Source organism: Pieris napi, chromosome 13 (genome assembly GCF_905475465.1).
Source record: "Pieris napi chromosome 13, ilPieNapi1.2, whole genome shotgun sequence".
Taxonomy (NCBI): Eukaryota; Metazoa; Arthropoda; class Insecta; order Lepidoptera; family Pieridae; genus Pieris; species Pieris napi.
In genome coordinates this window covers 10,441,850-10,458,615 of record NC_062246.1, presented here as the reverse complement: position 1 = coordinate 10,458,615, position 16,766 = coordinate 10,441,850, and the positions used below count along the sequence as shown (strand labels likewise).

General features: G+C 32.2%; 2 protein-coding genes and 1 long non-coding RNA gene across 9 annotated transcripts in view; 2 read left to right on the top strand and 1 right to left on the bottom strand.

Moving 5' to 3' along the window:
- LOC125055085 (dynein axonemal intermediate chain 7-like) overlaps nt 1-6,654 on the top strand; it is a 34,936-nt gene extending 28,282 nt beyond the window's left edge. For 4 of the 7 annotated variants that reach the window (XM_047657312.1, XM_047657314.1, XM_047657315.1 and 1 more), the window contains 8 exons: nt 7-163; nt 801-943; nt 1,770-1,845; nt 2,968-3,121; nt 4,156-4,304; nt 4,696-4,765; nt 5,324-5,425; nt 6,485-6,654. In XM_047657312.1, the coding sequence (XP_047513268.1) occupies nt 7-163; nt 801-943; nt 1,770-1,845; nt 2,968-3,121; nt 4,156-4,304; nt 4,696-4,765; nt 5,324-5,425; nt 6,485-6,622 (989 nt within the window). In that variant the 3' untranslated portion in view covers nt 6,623-6,654. Of the gene's footprint in view, nt 1-6; nt 164-800; nt 944-1,769; nt 1,846-2,967; nt 3,351-4,155; nt 4,305-4,695; nt 4,766-5,323; nt 5,426-6,484 lie in introns of those variants that run through there. The other 3 variants (XM_047657316.1, XR_007117817.1, XM_047657317.1) reach the window with 3 other exon arrangements.
- A 1,139-nt stretch (nt 6,655-7,793) lies between these two features.
- LOC125055143 (CUE domain-containing protein 2) lies at nt 7,794-16,305 on the top strand. Its single transcript, XM_047657416.1, has 8 exons — nt 7,794-8,030; nt 8,176-8,347; nt 8,889-9,020; nt 9,358-9,439; nt 12,362-12,488; nt 13,299-13,462; nt 13,853-13,982; nt 14,484-16,305. Exons 2-8 carry the CDS (start codon nt 8,182-8,184, stop codon nt 14,544-14,546), a joined length of 864 nt encoding a protein of 287 aa, XP_047513372.1. The 5' UTR covers nt 7,794-8,030; nt 8,176-8,181; the 3' UTR covers nt 14,547-16,305.
- On the bottom strand, nt 10,951-11,389 carry LOC125055144. Its single transcript, XR_007117822.1, has 2 exons — nt 11,329-11,389; nt 10,951-11,115 (listed from the first exon to the last, which is right to left on the bottom strand). It is a non-coding gene; the product is annotated as an uncharacterized LOC125055144 (long non-coding RNA).
- Nucleotides 16,306-16,766: the final 461 nt, after the last annotated feature.

Genomic DNA, 16,766 nt, shown 5'->3' with positions numbered 1-16,766 from the left:
TTACAGTACAACTACCAAAACAATTGCAACCGATGAAATATCAAGTTCAATATCGGGCGCCATCACCACCAGCACCTGGGGTAACTCGTACTCCAGAAGAAATAGAAGCTGAGTTAAAGAAAATAGAAGCGGAGTACGAGAAACTCGCTTTGGTGTTCTTTGAGTAAGAATTATTTTTAACAAAATCAATAGACACGTAGAAACTATATACCCGTAAATGTAATAAATAAAATTTTAAGAGCTTAGAGCGCGGCTTCAGCGTGCAACTCTCATCCTTGAGGTTATTTAGAGGTAGGTTCGATTCCCGGCTGTGCACCATTGGACTTTCTTTCTGTGTGCGCATTTAACATTCGCTCGAACGGTGAAGGAAAACATCGTGAGGAAACCGGCTTGCCTTAGACTCAAAAAGTCGGTGTGTATCAAGCACAGGAGGCAGATCACCTACTTGTCTATAAGACAAATGATCATGAAATAGATTTAGAAATCTGAGGCCCAGACCTAAAAAGGCTGTAGCGCCACTGATTTATTTTTATTTTTTAAGAGCTTAAATAAAACTTCCTTAACAGTAGTTAAGAAAACACACTAACACACTGGTTCATGGTCTTTTTTTTTATAGAACAGGCACTCACACAAGCAGGCTCGCAAGTGCGTTGCCGAACTTTTAAAACCTTAGAGAGTCTTTTACCCCATTCTTACTAATCTTGTTGGCTGTAAGCATTTGAATTGGCAACGTTCTCTGTATGTAGATTATCAATCATTATTAAACCCCTATTGTCATTATATAATTCACACTTTTTCAGATTACCTCAAGATATCATGTGGACGGAACCACCAGTGATATGCCAATGGCAGGAACAAAGAAAACTTTGGACAAGCAACTATGTTAATGACTACAAATTTAACGAAGACAAACTTACCATACAATTTAGGACTGGTGTTTTGTGTAAGATAGCATGACTATACATCTTAAAAGCTATGCTAAGTAGATTAATGTGTACTGGAAAATTACTTAAAACTGTATTTCCTGAACAATTAACCTTAATACATTAAAGAGTAATTTTTTTCGAAGTAAAACTTCTTTAGGCGCATGAGGGTAAATTTTGTACGGATAGGTCACGAAGATGTCCAGCGTTTTTAGCGAAGAAAAGGAAGAGAGCGATTGAGACCGATTAAGAGAGTCAGAAGGGTGAATCACCTTATAGAAATTCTATTTTTAAAATTAAAATTTCGTAAAGAGAATTTATGAAATATTTGTATTTTATATTTTATGCAAAATAGTTTATTGAAATCTCAAAAAACTAATTGTAAATTAAAATACCACGTGTTTTTATTATCGAAGAAATAAATTTAAAAAATTAAATTTATTATTTGCATTAATTTTCGGCACTTAATATTTTTATGACAGTTAAATTCATTAAATTCCTAACATATGTTCCTTTTTCCCTCCCTCTAAGTCTCGGTAATCTAAAGTTTTAGATATTTTGTATAAATATGAACAACACTTAAAAATTAGTTTGCCAAAGAAGTTCCACTTCTGACATGTGTACTTTGTACGCATGCACTTTTTTATTATTTCATTTACACTTCGTTGTATTTATAGAAAAACAAATAAGTAAAAACTAAAGGGCTCATATTGGCTTCAAGAGTGCGATGATTGTTTACGTTTTGTTTACGCTTTTAATTATTAACTAATATGTATATTATAAATGTAACATATATGTGAGTTAGGTTACATAACTCATGGATAAATAAATTGTTATATATTTTAGGGCCGATTGGTATAGCAACACTGCGTTATGGGAATTTGCCGTATCAAGGTTGGGATTTGAAACCAGACCCTAATGGGTATGTATTTTCTGAATTACGAGTGCCATGCTATATTTTATGTAGATAAAAGATTTATTTTTGTTTTTTTAATAATAAGCCCTCTTTGAGTACTTGGCGGCTTAGTCAAAATGCCTTAACAGTAGTGTATATGGAAAGTCAAAATTAAATTTGTATGATTATTTTTCCGACCCAAATATCGGCCAATAGAATTGCACCATTCGACGTCACGTGGTACAACCTACATGGTATTATACTGATAATTTTTTGTGAAAATTTTCTCTGGTCGTCGCTTCAAGAAAAGTATTAAGTAGTTGTTTTATTCATTATGAAATTCTTATTTGTTAACTGTACATTTCGTCTCATGGTGCAATTCTATTGGCCGACATTTGGGTCGGAAAAATAATCCCCCGAATACCACACGAGCTTCAAAATTATCGGGTATTTCCCGATAGGTTCGTTGCAAACAATTAATATAGTCGTCATGACGAACCTATCGGGAAATACCCGATAATTTTGAAGCTCTTGTGGTATTATAAGTGAAAATTTTTCGACACGAACTGTCATTTTCATACAAATTTAGTTTTCGACTTTCTACATACACTATGAAGGCATTTTACTAAGCCCCCTATATATTTCGTCAGACTCTTATAAAATTAAATAAGTGGTTGTCCGTAAAGTCGGTTCACGGACGATAGTTTATATGATGATGATGATGATGATAGCCGGCGTTCATGAATTTATTAGACGCTGTCACGTCAAAAATACATTTTTTAAATAAATACATTCTTTAGTTTTAAATATGATTATTCGTTCAGAAACTGTAACCGACTGGCTGCGGACCATGACGTCATGCAAATAAAGTTTTTTTTAATATTCATTTAAAATCTCAGCGATATATCAACCATCCTCCACCACTATGTGGAACCAGCTGCCCACTGAAGTATTTCCGAACCAATTTGACTTAAGGTCGTTCAAGAGCGTACAAATTATAAAAAGGCCGGCAACGCACTTGCGAGCCCTCTGGCAATAAAAAATGTCTATGGGCGGTGGTAGCACTTAACATCAGGTGAACTTACTGCTAGTTTGCCTCCGGTTATTTAAAAATTTAGATTCCATCTAAATTCATAAAAATTGTTTCAGAAAAGGTGTAATAATTACAGTGACCGGTGTTTGTATAACTGTTACGTGGATTTGTATTGGGAACACAGTTAAATTGCACTGGATAGCCAACGCGACGACATCTGCTCTAAAACAACACTTCAACAAACCATATAGTGTCAAGAAGATGGTTCAGGTTTTTACATCAAAGTCTAACTAAAGCATTCAATGTTAAATTAATAATAAAGTTCTTGATACTGATCTGCCGATTTCTATCGAGATTGGTCATTAGATGTAGAAATTCCCCAATAATTGTTAACACAGCTGATGTCTTAATGGGAGCGAGATCAGCGATCTTCATGCCAAGAAAATTTATATATTAAGAAAATTTTCTTATAAAAACGCAAAATAAATTATAACTCTGAAAAGGTGGGAGCTTGTAGTTTATTGTTTATCAGAATGCCAAATCATAAAATGACTGCTTCACGACTGATTTGAGAGCGACCGCCGATGCGAAAACCGCTGTGTGAGTTCGAAAAGTGAGTTATAGAATCGCAGGGCTGGGGTTGAGCTTAAGGACCTCCCGTAGAACAATTTTTTGCAGCTGATGATCCCATCTATCTCCTAGTTGCATTTGATCCACGACTTTTTGGCCACCCTGTACATATATAATGTAACTTAACTAATGTTACATTACATAACTCGCGCAAAATTTTTTATTAGCTAAATTTTTTTATCATAGATATATTTACTAGTTCAAATAAGTCAGTTTTCCATTATTTCAAAACCAAAAACAACGATGCGATACGGCCGGATTAGCAGGCACAGGATCTTAGCTCATCATTTATTCTATAAAAATTGTTTCAAGATGGAGTAATGGTTGCTAGTAGGAAGAAACATTTTGTAAAGCCAAAAACTTATGTAATAAAAATATGGTGGAGAGTTTATTGCCAGTTCTTCTCGTCTAGTCTACGCCTCAATTACTGGCAGTAAATACATTACTTTGTACCTATAAGAATATCCATAATTGATATTTTGATTTGACATCTGAACGGCTTCAAACCTCGATAATTCCAGACAAATTATGTGACGAAATAGCAAAACAGTTTTAAATATTTGTCGGCCCCACTTGTGATTCCGTCAGGATTGTTGCAAAGTTTTTAATTCGACATACTCTCTGTACTTTACTAAGGTATCTGGCGAAGATATATGGGAATTTAAATGTTTTAGATTATGCGTGAGGCGGCGTGCGATTTCTTCCCTGACTTTGACGGACATAACCATCTAGAAGGCTCTTGTCCAAAGGAGTGGGTGGCCGAGAGGCACAATTATCATGCTATGGCCTTTCTATCAAGGGCTTATAATTTTCAATGGAGCCGGTAATTTTTTCGTGACTTACAAGAGCGTATGTTAATTATGAATAAAAACTACTGATTTTACGACACTTTTTAAGTATTCGTATAAGTAATTTCTATATTATATAGAATATCCTATCCCTTCTATTTCGTAAAATAGGTTATTCGTAAAATTAGTAAGTATTCCTACCAAATTGCTATTTATGAATTCACCTTGTTTTTGTATATTTGCGAACGCTCATCGAACCCGTGCGACTTCTTCGATACAAAAATTCCCCTCGGGATTTGTGTAACGCGATATCGCGGGGTACTCGATTGCGAGGAAGTTGCATGGATCTGGTTAGCTCTGCGCCTGATTCGTAAGTTCTTAAACCATTTTCACATATGTATATCTTATTTCTTACATATGTTGTAGCTGGAACCAAGCAGCTGGAAGTCGAAACATTATAATGCAATTACGCGAAGCTGTTGATAAGAAGAGAGAGGTATTATACCTTATATTCAAATTGGTCTAATAACATACTTAGGAAATAAAACCTTTTAAGTTACTGTTGTGATTTAATTTTTCAGTTTTCGTACCTATTTGTGGCATACACGAACATTATAAGAATTTCATCGTTACGTTATATTTTTAAAAGAGTTAAAAAGATTTATATTACTTTGTTATCAAAGAGTTTAGGCAACGTCTTATGCGATAGCGAGCGAAGTGAAATGATATTTGTCATATATCATCGTTTCTCAAGCGGGGGGTCGAGTCGAATTTGTTTTAAAAGGGGGTCGCGATCTGTGAAAAATAAAAAGATTCGTTAATAATATCGCACTATGTACATACTATTATAATTGTACAGTGACGGAGTCGCAAGACTGTTTTACTTAACTTTTCGGCTTTTTCGTGGGTCGCGACATAAAAATGCTTGAGAAACGATGGTCTAGATTTATAACTGAGATTTCATCGAATTCATTCAGTTAACAAAAATATTGTTGTTGGACCATAGTTATCTAACAACAAGTATTGAAAAAGAAGTTGATGATGATAATTTCAGGGTAAATTTCAACTACTTCACTCAACACCGCAGAAGGCAGTAATACTCAAATGCAACGAGCTATCTTCAGAATTTGATACTGACCCAGCTATGGGCATGCAGGTATGTCCAGAACTAATCTGATTAAGAATGGCTCCAGCATTGCTATTGGTAATATTTGTAGATACATTGAGCAAATTTAAAAACCTTAGAATCATATCGCCGATGAAGTCATAATGGTATATCTTATCTAGATTTTTCACATGTAATTAGGGATGTGACATTCTGCATAAAAAATCGATTTTTTATTAATCGATTATTTTTTTAGCATGAAAAATCGATTAATAAATAATCGATTTTTTCCTAATTTTTGAATAATTTCAAAATAAAAACTTTAAATATTTTATTTTTCATGGTTTTTTTAAACTAAAAATAAACAATAGAAATTATAAACACAAATTAACGTTTAAGAATAATCAAAATCGAAATTAACTTAATCTCGTTTTGATAGATTTTAGGTAATTTTGATAAATGTCGAGTGTATGCCTTTTCAGTAGCACATTGCAGTATTTTTGTTGTCTTTTTAATTGTATGTAGTCTTGTGCTGCTGAATAAATTTATTTTACTTTTAAATTATAGTGTTCCATTCAAACTCGAGTTTTTGTAAAATTAACTGGTTTTATCATCCTTTCGATGTTTTACAAAAAAACATCAATGCATCGAGTACATCAATACATCTTCAAAGAATCGGATTTAATGTATTGCATTGTAAACATCGTTGTGTATCGAATATCCCTAATAGTTCGAGGTCCGGGTTATAAAAGACCAGACATAATGTCGGGAGGTGGCAGATAAAAAATGACTATGATTGATTTTCAATTATAAAAATAATCGATTATTAATCGATTATTTTAAATATAAAAATCGCGTAAAAAAATCGATTTTTACTTTTTAAAAAATCGATTTTAATCGATTTTTTTAATAATCGATTATTTTTTCACATCCCTACATGTAATCTGTAACTCTACTAGTTATACTTCTGTCCCGCCTTTTTGAGGCTAAGAATAGGCAATTTACTTAAATGAATTTCGTATACTGCAGCAAATACATTTATACAATAAAGAAATGATATTATATTGTATTTTATTACTTCTGAATAAGTTTGAAAAAATTCTGTTTCAGTTTTACCCAGACCTATTCACATTGAATATGTCGTATGGATCAGTGGATGCTCGTCGTACGACTTTTAACATGAAATATCGATTAGTCGAGACCGTTTTTGATATGCTTCAAGAGTTAAAATTGTCCAGTTATTCGTAATATTCTGTTAAATATAAATCAAAGAAATTTAATCAAACTTGATTTAAATATATGTACATATTTAAGGAATTAAACAAAATTAAATATGTTAAACTGTGAAATGAAAAATAATTAAACAAATAATTGAATATTAAAGTTCAAGTTTATTAAGTTGTTTCAATAAATAATTTCCCTTTTGTGGTAGTATATATGTACTATGAAGTGAGGACTCAGTTTCCGCACTTCGTTCCCATTTGGTCAGTTGTGACTTCCATAAGCTCAGAAGATTCCTGAGAGACCTCACTGCACCGAGCATTTCTGTTCGTTGGAAAGCCACAGCCACGCATTCCAGGACTACGTGGGTGACTGAATCCTCTGCGCTGAAACAGCCTCTGCACAAAGGACTGCCTGTCGGGCCAAGGATAATAGATGTTTATTAAGAAGACAGTGGCCCGTAGTTATCCCAATCATTATTTTGAAATTAATTCGCTTTTTCACTAGCGGGTTTACTGCTGGTAGCCATTTTGGACTGTCTACAGTCTGCGTTTCGCGACCACCGGTGATTTTGGAGTTCTGTGGATCTTTGGCGAATCCAGGTTCGCCCTTGCGAGAAGGGCAAGGTAAGGACGAGTACGGGCCAGCCGCCTTCATTACGGATCCTCTCTTTGCGAGCTCGTCGGCAACATTATTGCCGAGAGATCCTCTGTGTCCTTTTATCCACTGTAGGGTAACCCTGTTTATCAGGGTTATTGCTTCCAGTTCATGTTAACTATCCAGTAGTATTTGTTGTTCGTCTTTTTGTTTTCTAACGCCATCAGTACAGACGCACTTTCAGATACGAATCTAATACTTTATTAATTCCTAACCGCGGTATGGCTGTAGGTGCCGGTGCCGGGCCTTTAGAGCGTAAGGTTAATGTTATTGTAGAGATCAAGAGAAAATATTCCAGTGCCGGAGCTACTGTTTTTGAGCAATCAGTATAAATACGTAGCTCATTTAGGGTCGATTGATCATGTTCCTCTTCTCTCATTTGTACATGATATTTACTGTTGAAAAATGTGACCTGACAAAAAAAATATTATTTGAATTTTAAAACAAGAAGTATGTGGCTACAAATGTATGATTTGTATAAAAATTTGTATTTGTATGTATGATACAATCTGCAAAATATAAACCAAGTCCCGTCTCTACCTCAAGCTGCAGTCGATCAAACAATATTTATATCACAGAGTAAGAATAGGTCTATATTGCGACAGCTGAACCTGTAGTTGCAGACCCGGAGTGTTAAACGTAATCTGTGGTAAAACGTCATTATTGTTATTTAAAACTTCGTTTGTGATTTTGTATTGATTTTTCACAGCTTTCCTCCGTGTTCCAGTTTTTCCATGAAAATTCATTAATTTATAACTTAAACGCTCCAGTTGTGTTTGTGAGTATTTTATGTTACTTTGAACTTAATAAACTGTTCCATAAATAATAATTAACCCAGCTTTTTCTTTGTTTAACAAGTCGTAACGCCTTAATGAATTTAATGTATTAATTTCCAATTTACACTACAAACTATACTGTTTTAGGGAAAAATGAGTGCCATAGCACAACAAGAAAATCTCATTAAGGAGAGTTTATTTCATTTTATTAAGAAAAACATCCCAACAGCTGATTTAAGTGTTATAGATGATATTGCTCTCTCCTACGTAATTTCAATTCTAGAAATAGCATCGCAAGACTCCTGTTTTGATGTAGAAGGTAAGCAATTACTTATAAAAATTGATCCCATATTAAAACAATACTTTTCGCGTACGATACAATTTATATCCCATCTTTTACTCCTATAAGAATAGTCGCGTATTATTTAAATTATTACATTTTAATAATATACTAATCACGTATAGCCATACTTTTCTACATATTGTATAAAATAAAAAGCTTCATGTGAATGTGTTTAAAAAATATGCAATGGTTAAATTTGGAATAAATGAATATTAAATTAAGTCTAGACTATACTCTATATTTGTAAACAGTAAATAATAATTTGCTGACAACTTACTTTCTTTCATTTTGTTCAAAAATTTTAGTTAATCTCACTTGTGTGACTTTCTATTTTAAAAGATACAAATACTTATTTATTTGTATTGGTTTTTTCCTCTTTATTTATTTTTTATTTATATAATGTTGATGGGCTCTATCTTTAAATCCGGATAACATATTAGTGGTAATTCATAAATGGCTTCAAACTTGTGTGGCTTAATGAAATATAAGTTTCCAATATAGAAATTTATTATTACAGGTTTTGTAGAGTTCATGTCAGCTTATATCCCAGAATTTGAACATATTAACACAGAGGTTGTCTGTGCTTGGGTTTTGGAATTAGAAGCTGAGATCTCCCGCCGGGATGAGTGTGATAGTAACTCTACTCATGGTTAGTCAAAATTAATAATTGTAGGGTTGTAGCAATTAACACTTTGGACTAGACAAAACTCTATATAGCAATTCTGTTGCACCCATGATTATTTTAATCTCCTTTTGGTCTCCACAATCCATATGTAATTGAATAAAATTAAAGTGTACCATAAAATTATTGTATGGACTATGTCAACTGAATATATATTATATTAGTTTTTATTAATAATGTGAGATAAATATATATTATGAATAATAAAGGCAGTAAGAAGTTACTTGCATTCTTATATTTTAAAAATATGAATGAAGAAAAAATCATATTGGTTTATTAGAAATTTAATTGATTGATATTTCAGATGATTCGGCTGGGAGTGACAAAATTAGTTTGACTCTACTTAATCTAAGCGACATGCTGCCGCCAAGCACCAAGGCTAATCGGTAAGTTTCACATTTGTATATTTGTGTAGAACCTTCAATAGTAAGTACTTAAGGTAAACATATGCTTGCATTCGCTACTCTGTTCATTCATTTATTATTTACCCGGAATCAGGTATGGGCACACAACTTAATACATGCAAAATGTCTTGCATATTTGCTATGCAAACAATTTCTTGAATTGTATGCATGTGGGATAATGCATGTAGTCAAACCTATTCTCTTGGTTTCTTTGTACCTATGGGAAATGTGCGAAGGCCAAGGTTGTTTGCGATAACCAGGGCCAGAACCAGTTTGTTGCACAGATCCCTGTTAACAAATACGTTGCCCCTACTGAATGCTGTGTCCGACACTATCGAAATATTTATCTAGTTCGTAGAGTGAGTTCACAAAAAAAAAAAAAAATTAATTTACCTTGTGTATATTTTTTTATTAAATGAACGTTTTTTTTGTATTCTCCATGCTTGATCTAAGTGCATGGAGAAAAGAATTTACATCATATTATAAGCTATGGCGACGAATAAATTGTATTGTTTTTTTTCACTTTTAATACTTAAGTAATAGAAAAGTAGATTCAATGTATGTTTATTTGTATAAATATTATTCGAAAGTAGAACATTAAAGATCTATGTAAATTTTATTATAGTTTATTAAAGAATAATTAAGTTTTTATAAATAAGGTAAGGTTAAACACATTTTTACATCCGTTCACTAATGGGAGCTCAGGGGGCCTACCATGAACTCTTATTGCGAGCCTATTGACAACCTACAACTGAGATGCATCGCTAATTCGTACCATGACATCGAAAAAACGAGACAGTTTAGGTTCCCACGTGACCTTAGCGATTATCAGATTTCGTTCGTTCAATTTGTATGAAAATCCGTACCATGACCGCTCGGCTGAACCGAAATTTGACAGTTGCGCCTTCCAACTATGACAGGATAAGCGATTCTAAAAAAGTTACTTTTTGTTCAACTTTTTTGTATCGAAATGTCCAAATAATAGTTTAGAACCTATAAAATTCAATATTTTTTATAAACTTGTTAATAAAGTTAAAATAATAAGATTTATCTACTATGGCTAACATATGAAAAAATATATAATTTTTATATTTTGGGGTATTTTGAGTTTAGAGAGTGTGATAATAAATAAATTATTAAAATATCGACGGAGATGAGAAACAAGACGGCAATGCCCTTCTACCGACTTCGAAGATATTGATTTTATAATTTATTATAGATTAACTACTTTGACTCATTGAAGATTTCAGTGTACCTACAAATAATTGCACATGGTTCAATAATATTTTAATTAATTATTTAGGCATGTCTAACAAAAACATAATTCCCCAATATATCATATTTACAATAAATAATAATGCCATATCACTAGTAGATTTTTATTATAGTTAAATTTTTCCTCATTATGTTCATGAATTGTATTATTCTCCTCTGCTTTTTCTTTAAAAAAACAGAGGTGTTTCTCAAATTTATAATGTGTAAATAATAAGCCATTTGAAAGTATTACAATAACAGTATTTATTTAGTTAGGATGACTCCATCAAGATAGAAAAATCTTGTCTTGTCTTGTCTTGAATCAGGCAATGTTCAATTGGATATAAACATATATTCATTTATATATTTTCTTCTCTCAATTCAGCGAGTTTGTCAGGTTTAAGCTGTAAAGACAATAGAATTATTTATATTATATGAATTAGTTAACGTATAAATTGAATTTGTAAAATATTAAGGAATCATTTTTTATCATTATTTACTTGATGATTTTCGAGTAATAGGTTGATTGTAATATCTTATGCAAAGAGTTTAATATCAGCAATTCACTTCGATATAGATATTTATTTTTAATAAACCAATTTTTGAACAATACTTACCCCATCATATTATTTTATAAGTTAAACAATTTGTAAAACTATATTTATGAAACCGAAATTTTGTAAACACCAAATATATTGAAAGCTCCTATCAAAATTTGAAGGAAACGTTTAAAAATAATAAGTGTCAACTGCACAGCACCAGAAAACTTTAAATTTAAAATATATCAAAAGAATAGTTTTATATTAAATAAATATATATTAAGACATAATAGCTTATTGTAATTGATGAATTATTTAAAATAATTTTATATTTTATTTATTTTTATAGAAACATCTGTCGAAGTAAGTTTGACAGTTAAATTTCTAAACTTACATAGAAACCACAAACAAAATTATCGTTCTTTCATTCGGTCTTGCGATGCAAATACGTTTCAGCTTATAGGCGGTCATGGTACGAAAAAATGCGATTGACTTTAGGTACCTAAATTCAACTGCATCTCAACTGGATCGTTTTAAGAAAGTTCATGGTAGGCCCCCAGGCCTCATAAAAAAGCGTGTAACAACAGATCTTGACTTCAGATTTTAGTTTGCTTTGTGATCATTTCTATTTGCTTATCAAGCAAGTATAATGCCTTTTGTGCCACGCCTTCTATTTCTGCGTCTAAGGCATGTGGTCCTCGTGTTTTCCTTCACCGTACAAGTGAGTGTTGACTAGGGATGATCGATATTGACATCGATGTCATAATCGAAAGCCCAACATCGATGTCCGATATTTATCGATAACGAAACAACATTTTTGCATTAATAATTGACGAAGAAATAAAATACATTGAAATGGAAAATAATTGCCTATTTGAAAAAAAAAGAAATCAATGATCACGTAGCAGATACTGAAATCGGAGGCCCAACACTGCTCTCTAGCCTTTCATTAAAATAAATATAAGAAGACAAATAAGAAAGATACGATAGGATATCTTTGTGTCGCTCTTGCATCGTGAACTAAAAAAATCATACTTAACAAATCATATGCGAGCTCTTTGAAGCTCCCTCATATATATCGAGCTCCTATGAAATACCTCTTTTTTTTCAGCTCACACTCAAACTCTGAAAGTTCCGAAACAGCGGAACGTCTTCTGGTTGAGCCGACGTATAATGAAGAATACGCAGACCAATGCCGAGTTCTCACTGAGATGTTTCCTAACTCTTGTGCTATGGAGGTATAATTTTTGTATCTGGCAATTGTTAATGTTATTTTATTATAATCGAGATCTAGATATTTTTATGAAGAGTTTTTATGTGTTCATAAACAGTATAATACAATATAATTAAAGATGAGACAGGCGCATGAGTTTCCAAAAATTCGAAGTACGATATTTTTTATTTTTCGTCTTCCAAAATATTCGTTTCACGGTTGAAATTCCTGATGGCAAGTCAAGCCTATAAGATTTACTAGTTAGTTTAGTTAGATAGCTAACTATACTATGTCTTTTATATGTATGTTTTTGTATAAACGAAGTGTAAATAAATATGTCCAAACATTTAATTTAAAAAAAACTGAACACAGTATGCTTTGGGTTATAGTTCTTAAATGACTGCAGTCTTCTAATAAGTTGCTTTGCTTGTCTAGACTAATATTATAAGGAGAAATTTTAGATATCTTGTTTGTAACGATCTCTTAAAACAACTGTGTGTGTACACTCATTTACAAGAAGTTATACTTCTATGGCGTAATAAGATATTTTTTATCTTTCGCCTTATTCTACGTTTGTAGATAAAACGACACTAACAATAGCAAAATCTAAAATGTGGACTACAGCTAACTTCAGGGTGTCGATTTTTTGTGACGGTGTGCGCGCGCATCGTAAAAATTTACTCATCATTTTTTCCTAACGCGCCCAAAGAATTATAACTTCAAAAATTACAAGTTACATTTTCAACGATTAATATATTATGACTCCAATAAGTCAAAATCCAATATGATTTTTGACGTACGGAACTTACCGCTAATATATTTTAATATTTTTCAGATAAAACACTGCATTTCAATAGCATGTGGCGATCCAGAGCGAGCCGCCGCGACCATATTACACCGTCGCGAACAAGGACAGGCATTATCTGCGGCTGCCATACATTCCGCTGCTAAGCAGCCACTGTGCGACGATAATGAGCTCAAAAATAGGATCATTAGGAGGTGGGTTAACCCCTAATAATCATTAATTTAAAAAAAGGGTGCGTGTACTTATGTACGCGCGTAAGAAGTTATTATTACTTCTTTGGCATTATTAAAAATAGTTTTTGATTGCATGCAAATAATTAATTCCAACTAAATAATCAAAGACTGGAAAAGGAGTCATTATATTCAATAAAGTTCAGTTTACATTTGAAAAATTAAATAAATAAATATTTATTAATATTATATTTATTATTATTTTTTAATATTATTTAGTATTGATTTAAATCAATACTAAGTGTGAAAACTGATGATTGGCCTTCATCATATTAATTGTATGATTGTATGTATATTATTGAACCTTTTTTAGCTGTAAGTTTCATTGTAAAATAAAAGAAAATAAAATTTCAGATACTCGTACGTAGACAAAGACGCGGTGACAAAAGAACATAAGCCGTTGGCACCTAAAATTGAGCCAAAGAAGATGGTCCGATACAGAGACAATAAGATTGTCTCTTTGAAGGGAGAAAGATACACTGAGGTGAGTCATTTTGTGTGTTCATTCTGCTCTTACAATGGAATATTTGTAATTAGTATTAAAATTTAAAACAATTTTTACATAAATAGTATATAAAAACTATTTCTAAAAATACATAGAAATTTTAGTCTGTGATTGACACAGTATATACTATATACTGAATTATATTGACGCTGTCAAAAGGCTTTTGAACACTTGAATTAAAGAAGTATAAAATATATGTATGTTGGAGAGAGTATAATATTATTATATCTGTTAGGAGTAATTTGGTTACTAACCAAATAACGACCTACATTTTATGTACAGTTTTGTCCTATAGATTAAAAATGTATTATTTCAAAATGATAAGCGAAACCCATAATAAAAATAATATAATGTTTAAAGAACTTTATTTCTCATTACAAAAATTATTTTTTTATTTACAATAATATATCTTCATTGCGGACGACCTTACACAATGGACTCATTTCTAGTCCCAACTTTTACGGAATTCACAAATTGCAGGTGCCAAAATCCGGCGACGAGGAGGAAAACTTAAAGAAACCCAAAAAACCGCATTGCCCTTAACCTTTAAAGCCACGTCAGTACAGTGAAAGAGCGGAGGCCAGGCGCACTACCGCGATATTTCTCTCTCTCTTAGTCCCTTTCGTAAGCCCCCCTCGCGTGAAACTGACGCAAAACGCACTATTACATGTGACACTTATGCCACTGTATGTGGTACTTAGTTTAATATCATTATTGACATTTCATCGAATTGTCAAAGTCAAAATTGTAACACTTAAAGTCACAATTGTGGCACTTTTAACTTTAATGTATTTAGCTCGTAGTCAAAATGTAATGCACGTTAGTGAAACGGCGTCACAACGCGTGACGGATCCAATGACATTACAATATGAGAGCATTTATGCTAAAAGCGTGAACAGCAAAACCTCAATTAAAAGTTTTAATCTATTAAATCTCGAGTTAGGTTATTTAACAATGTTACGCACAAATGTGAGGAAACAGCGCACAATGTCTCTGTGCCCTTTTTTGACACAATTGTGTGTGTACAATGCAAAATATTTTAATTCTTGTAAAAGCTTTAAGCACGTTTCGACGTGGGTTGTGAGATTCGCATTTAAAGTGCAATACATAACGCGTTCATTAAACGTAATGCGTTTTCGCGTCATTTTCACGCGTCGCTTAGGGCGTTGGTGTCGTCTTAGTGTTAGAGTAGTGACCGCGCGTGCATCGCACCGTTCGAACGTTAATACGTTTATTTTATCCGCTTTTTCAAGTACTGATTTTACGCGTTTTGTTAAACGGCTCACACTTAATTTAAGCGATTTGTTTCATGTTAATTCTAAGCTCTCTATAAGGCAGCTGTCTTGCAGTATTATTTATTCTATGGCATCGTGTGTGAGGAAAAGTATAGGTAAGGAATTTTTGGTATGTCTGTGGGATGCTATAGATAAATTGTCTTTGGTGGGAGCGCTAAATTGTTGCTTTTTATGTCGAAAGCGACAGTTTAGCGCGCCCATACATTTTGTATTCCTTATAGTTTTAAGTATAGAGATCTTTCTCAGACCTGTGATTTTTAAATATTATTTAATTATAAATGTGATTTTTATGATAGTTTTATCGTTTTACTCATCTGTGATTTTGATGCCATTGTTTAGCCCTTTAAGTGGTGTTTTAAGTTTAAGCGAAATGTTAATTTATTTATGATTTAAATGCAATTTAGCTTGTGTATGTGTTAGTGATTTTTGGCGGTATTTTGTTCAGTTAGAAGATCGTGAAACAGGGTGGAAATTAGTGGTCCAAATTACACGTGTGTGCCAAGCATAAGACAATTGTTTTGAAATGAGGATTTTATTACTCGGACTTATATATCTTACAGATTTTTCTTATACGGAAAAAATATGACTTACTTAGGCTCCAGTATATATGAGTTATTTTGTCATTAAATAATTATTATATGTTAAATTAAAGAATTCTTTTTTTCTTTTACGACTAAACATTAATATTGAAACTCATTAATCTCATGCTAGGCACACTCTTTAGGTAGCTGTATACATTTCAATTTTACATTTAGATGATTTATATAATTACGTATAATCATTAAAGGGAAATCCTTATAATCCACAACACTAAAGGAAAACGCAATTTATTGAAATATAATATTTAAAAACATTTTTATTTTCTATTCATTTCTTTTTTATGTATCGGCTTAACGCATAAAAGTCACTAATACATAGTAATGAATTTCGAATCTGAACGTTAAACGAACGTCAGTTGTGGTCCATAGAGAATGGAGTAATTTAGCCGTCAATGTTGACACCTTTCATTAATTAATAAAATGAAGAAACTGAATAAAGAATCGATAATATTGAGTATATTTATGTCTCAAAATCGTTTCTTCTTACAAAAAGTGTTACCATCCAAGTGTCTTTAAATTACCAGGGTTTCTTGAGTCCATTCTCTATGCCATAATTAAAAGTATATTAACTTAATGCGGTTCTCTGGGTTCGAGTAAAATAATACAATCAAGCAAAGGTTAGTAGAAAAACAGACTGAGTAAATTACACTTTAAAAAAACGTGTTGAATTCATTAGACATAGCTTTGAACCGCTTAAGTTACATACTACGAGTATTTCCGAATTATTAAATTAATTTAAATTTAAAATTTAGCCAAAATTGGTGCTAAATTAATATTGGAATTGCCAAAATTGGTAGGATTTATTTCTTGCCATTTGTTGACGTGGTTAATATAACCGATTGTTTTATTTAAATTATAATTAATGCAAG

Coding starts and splice junctions, on each gene's coding strand:
- LOC125055143 (XM_047657416.1), top strand. CDS start 8,182: ATGAGTGCCATAGCACAACAAGAAAATCTCATTAAGGAGAGTTTATTT. Junction 13,463..13,852: donor AAAAATAGGATCATTAGGAG/GTGGGTTAACCC, acceptor ATAAAATTTCAG/ATACTCGTACGTAGACAAAG. Junction 13,983..14,483: donor AGGGAGAAAGATACACTGAG/GTGAGTCATTTT, acceptor CACAAATTGCAG/GTGCCAAAATCCGGCGACGA.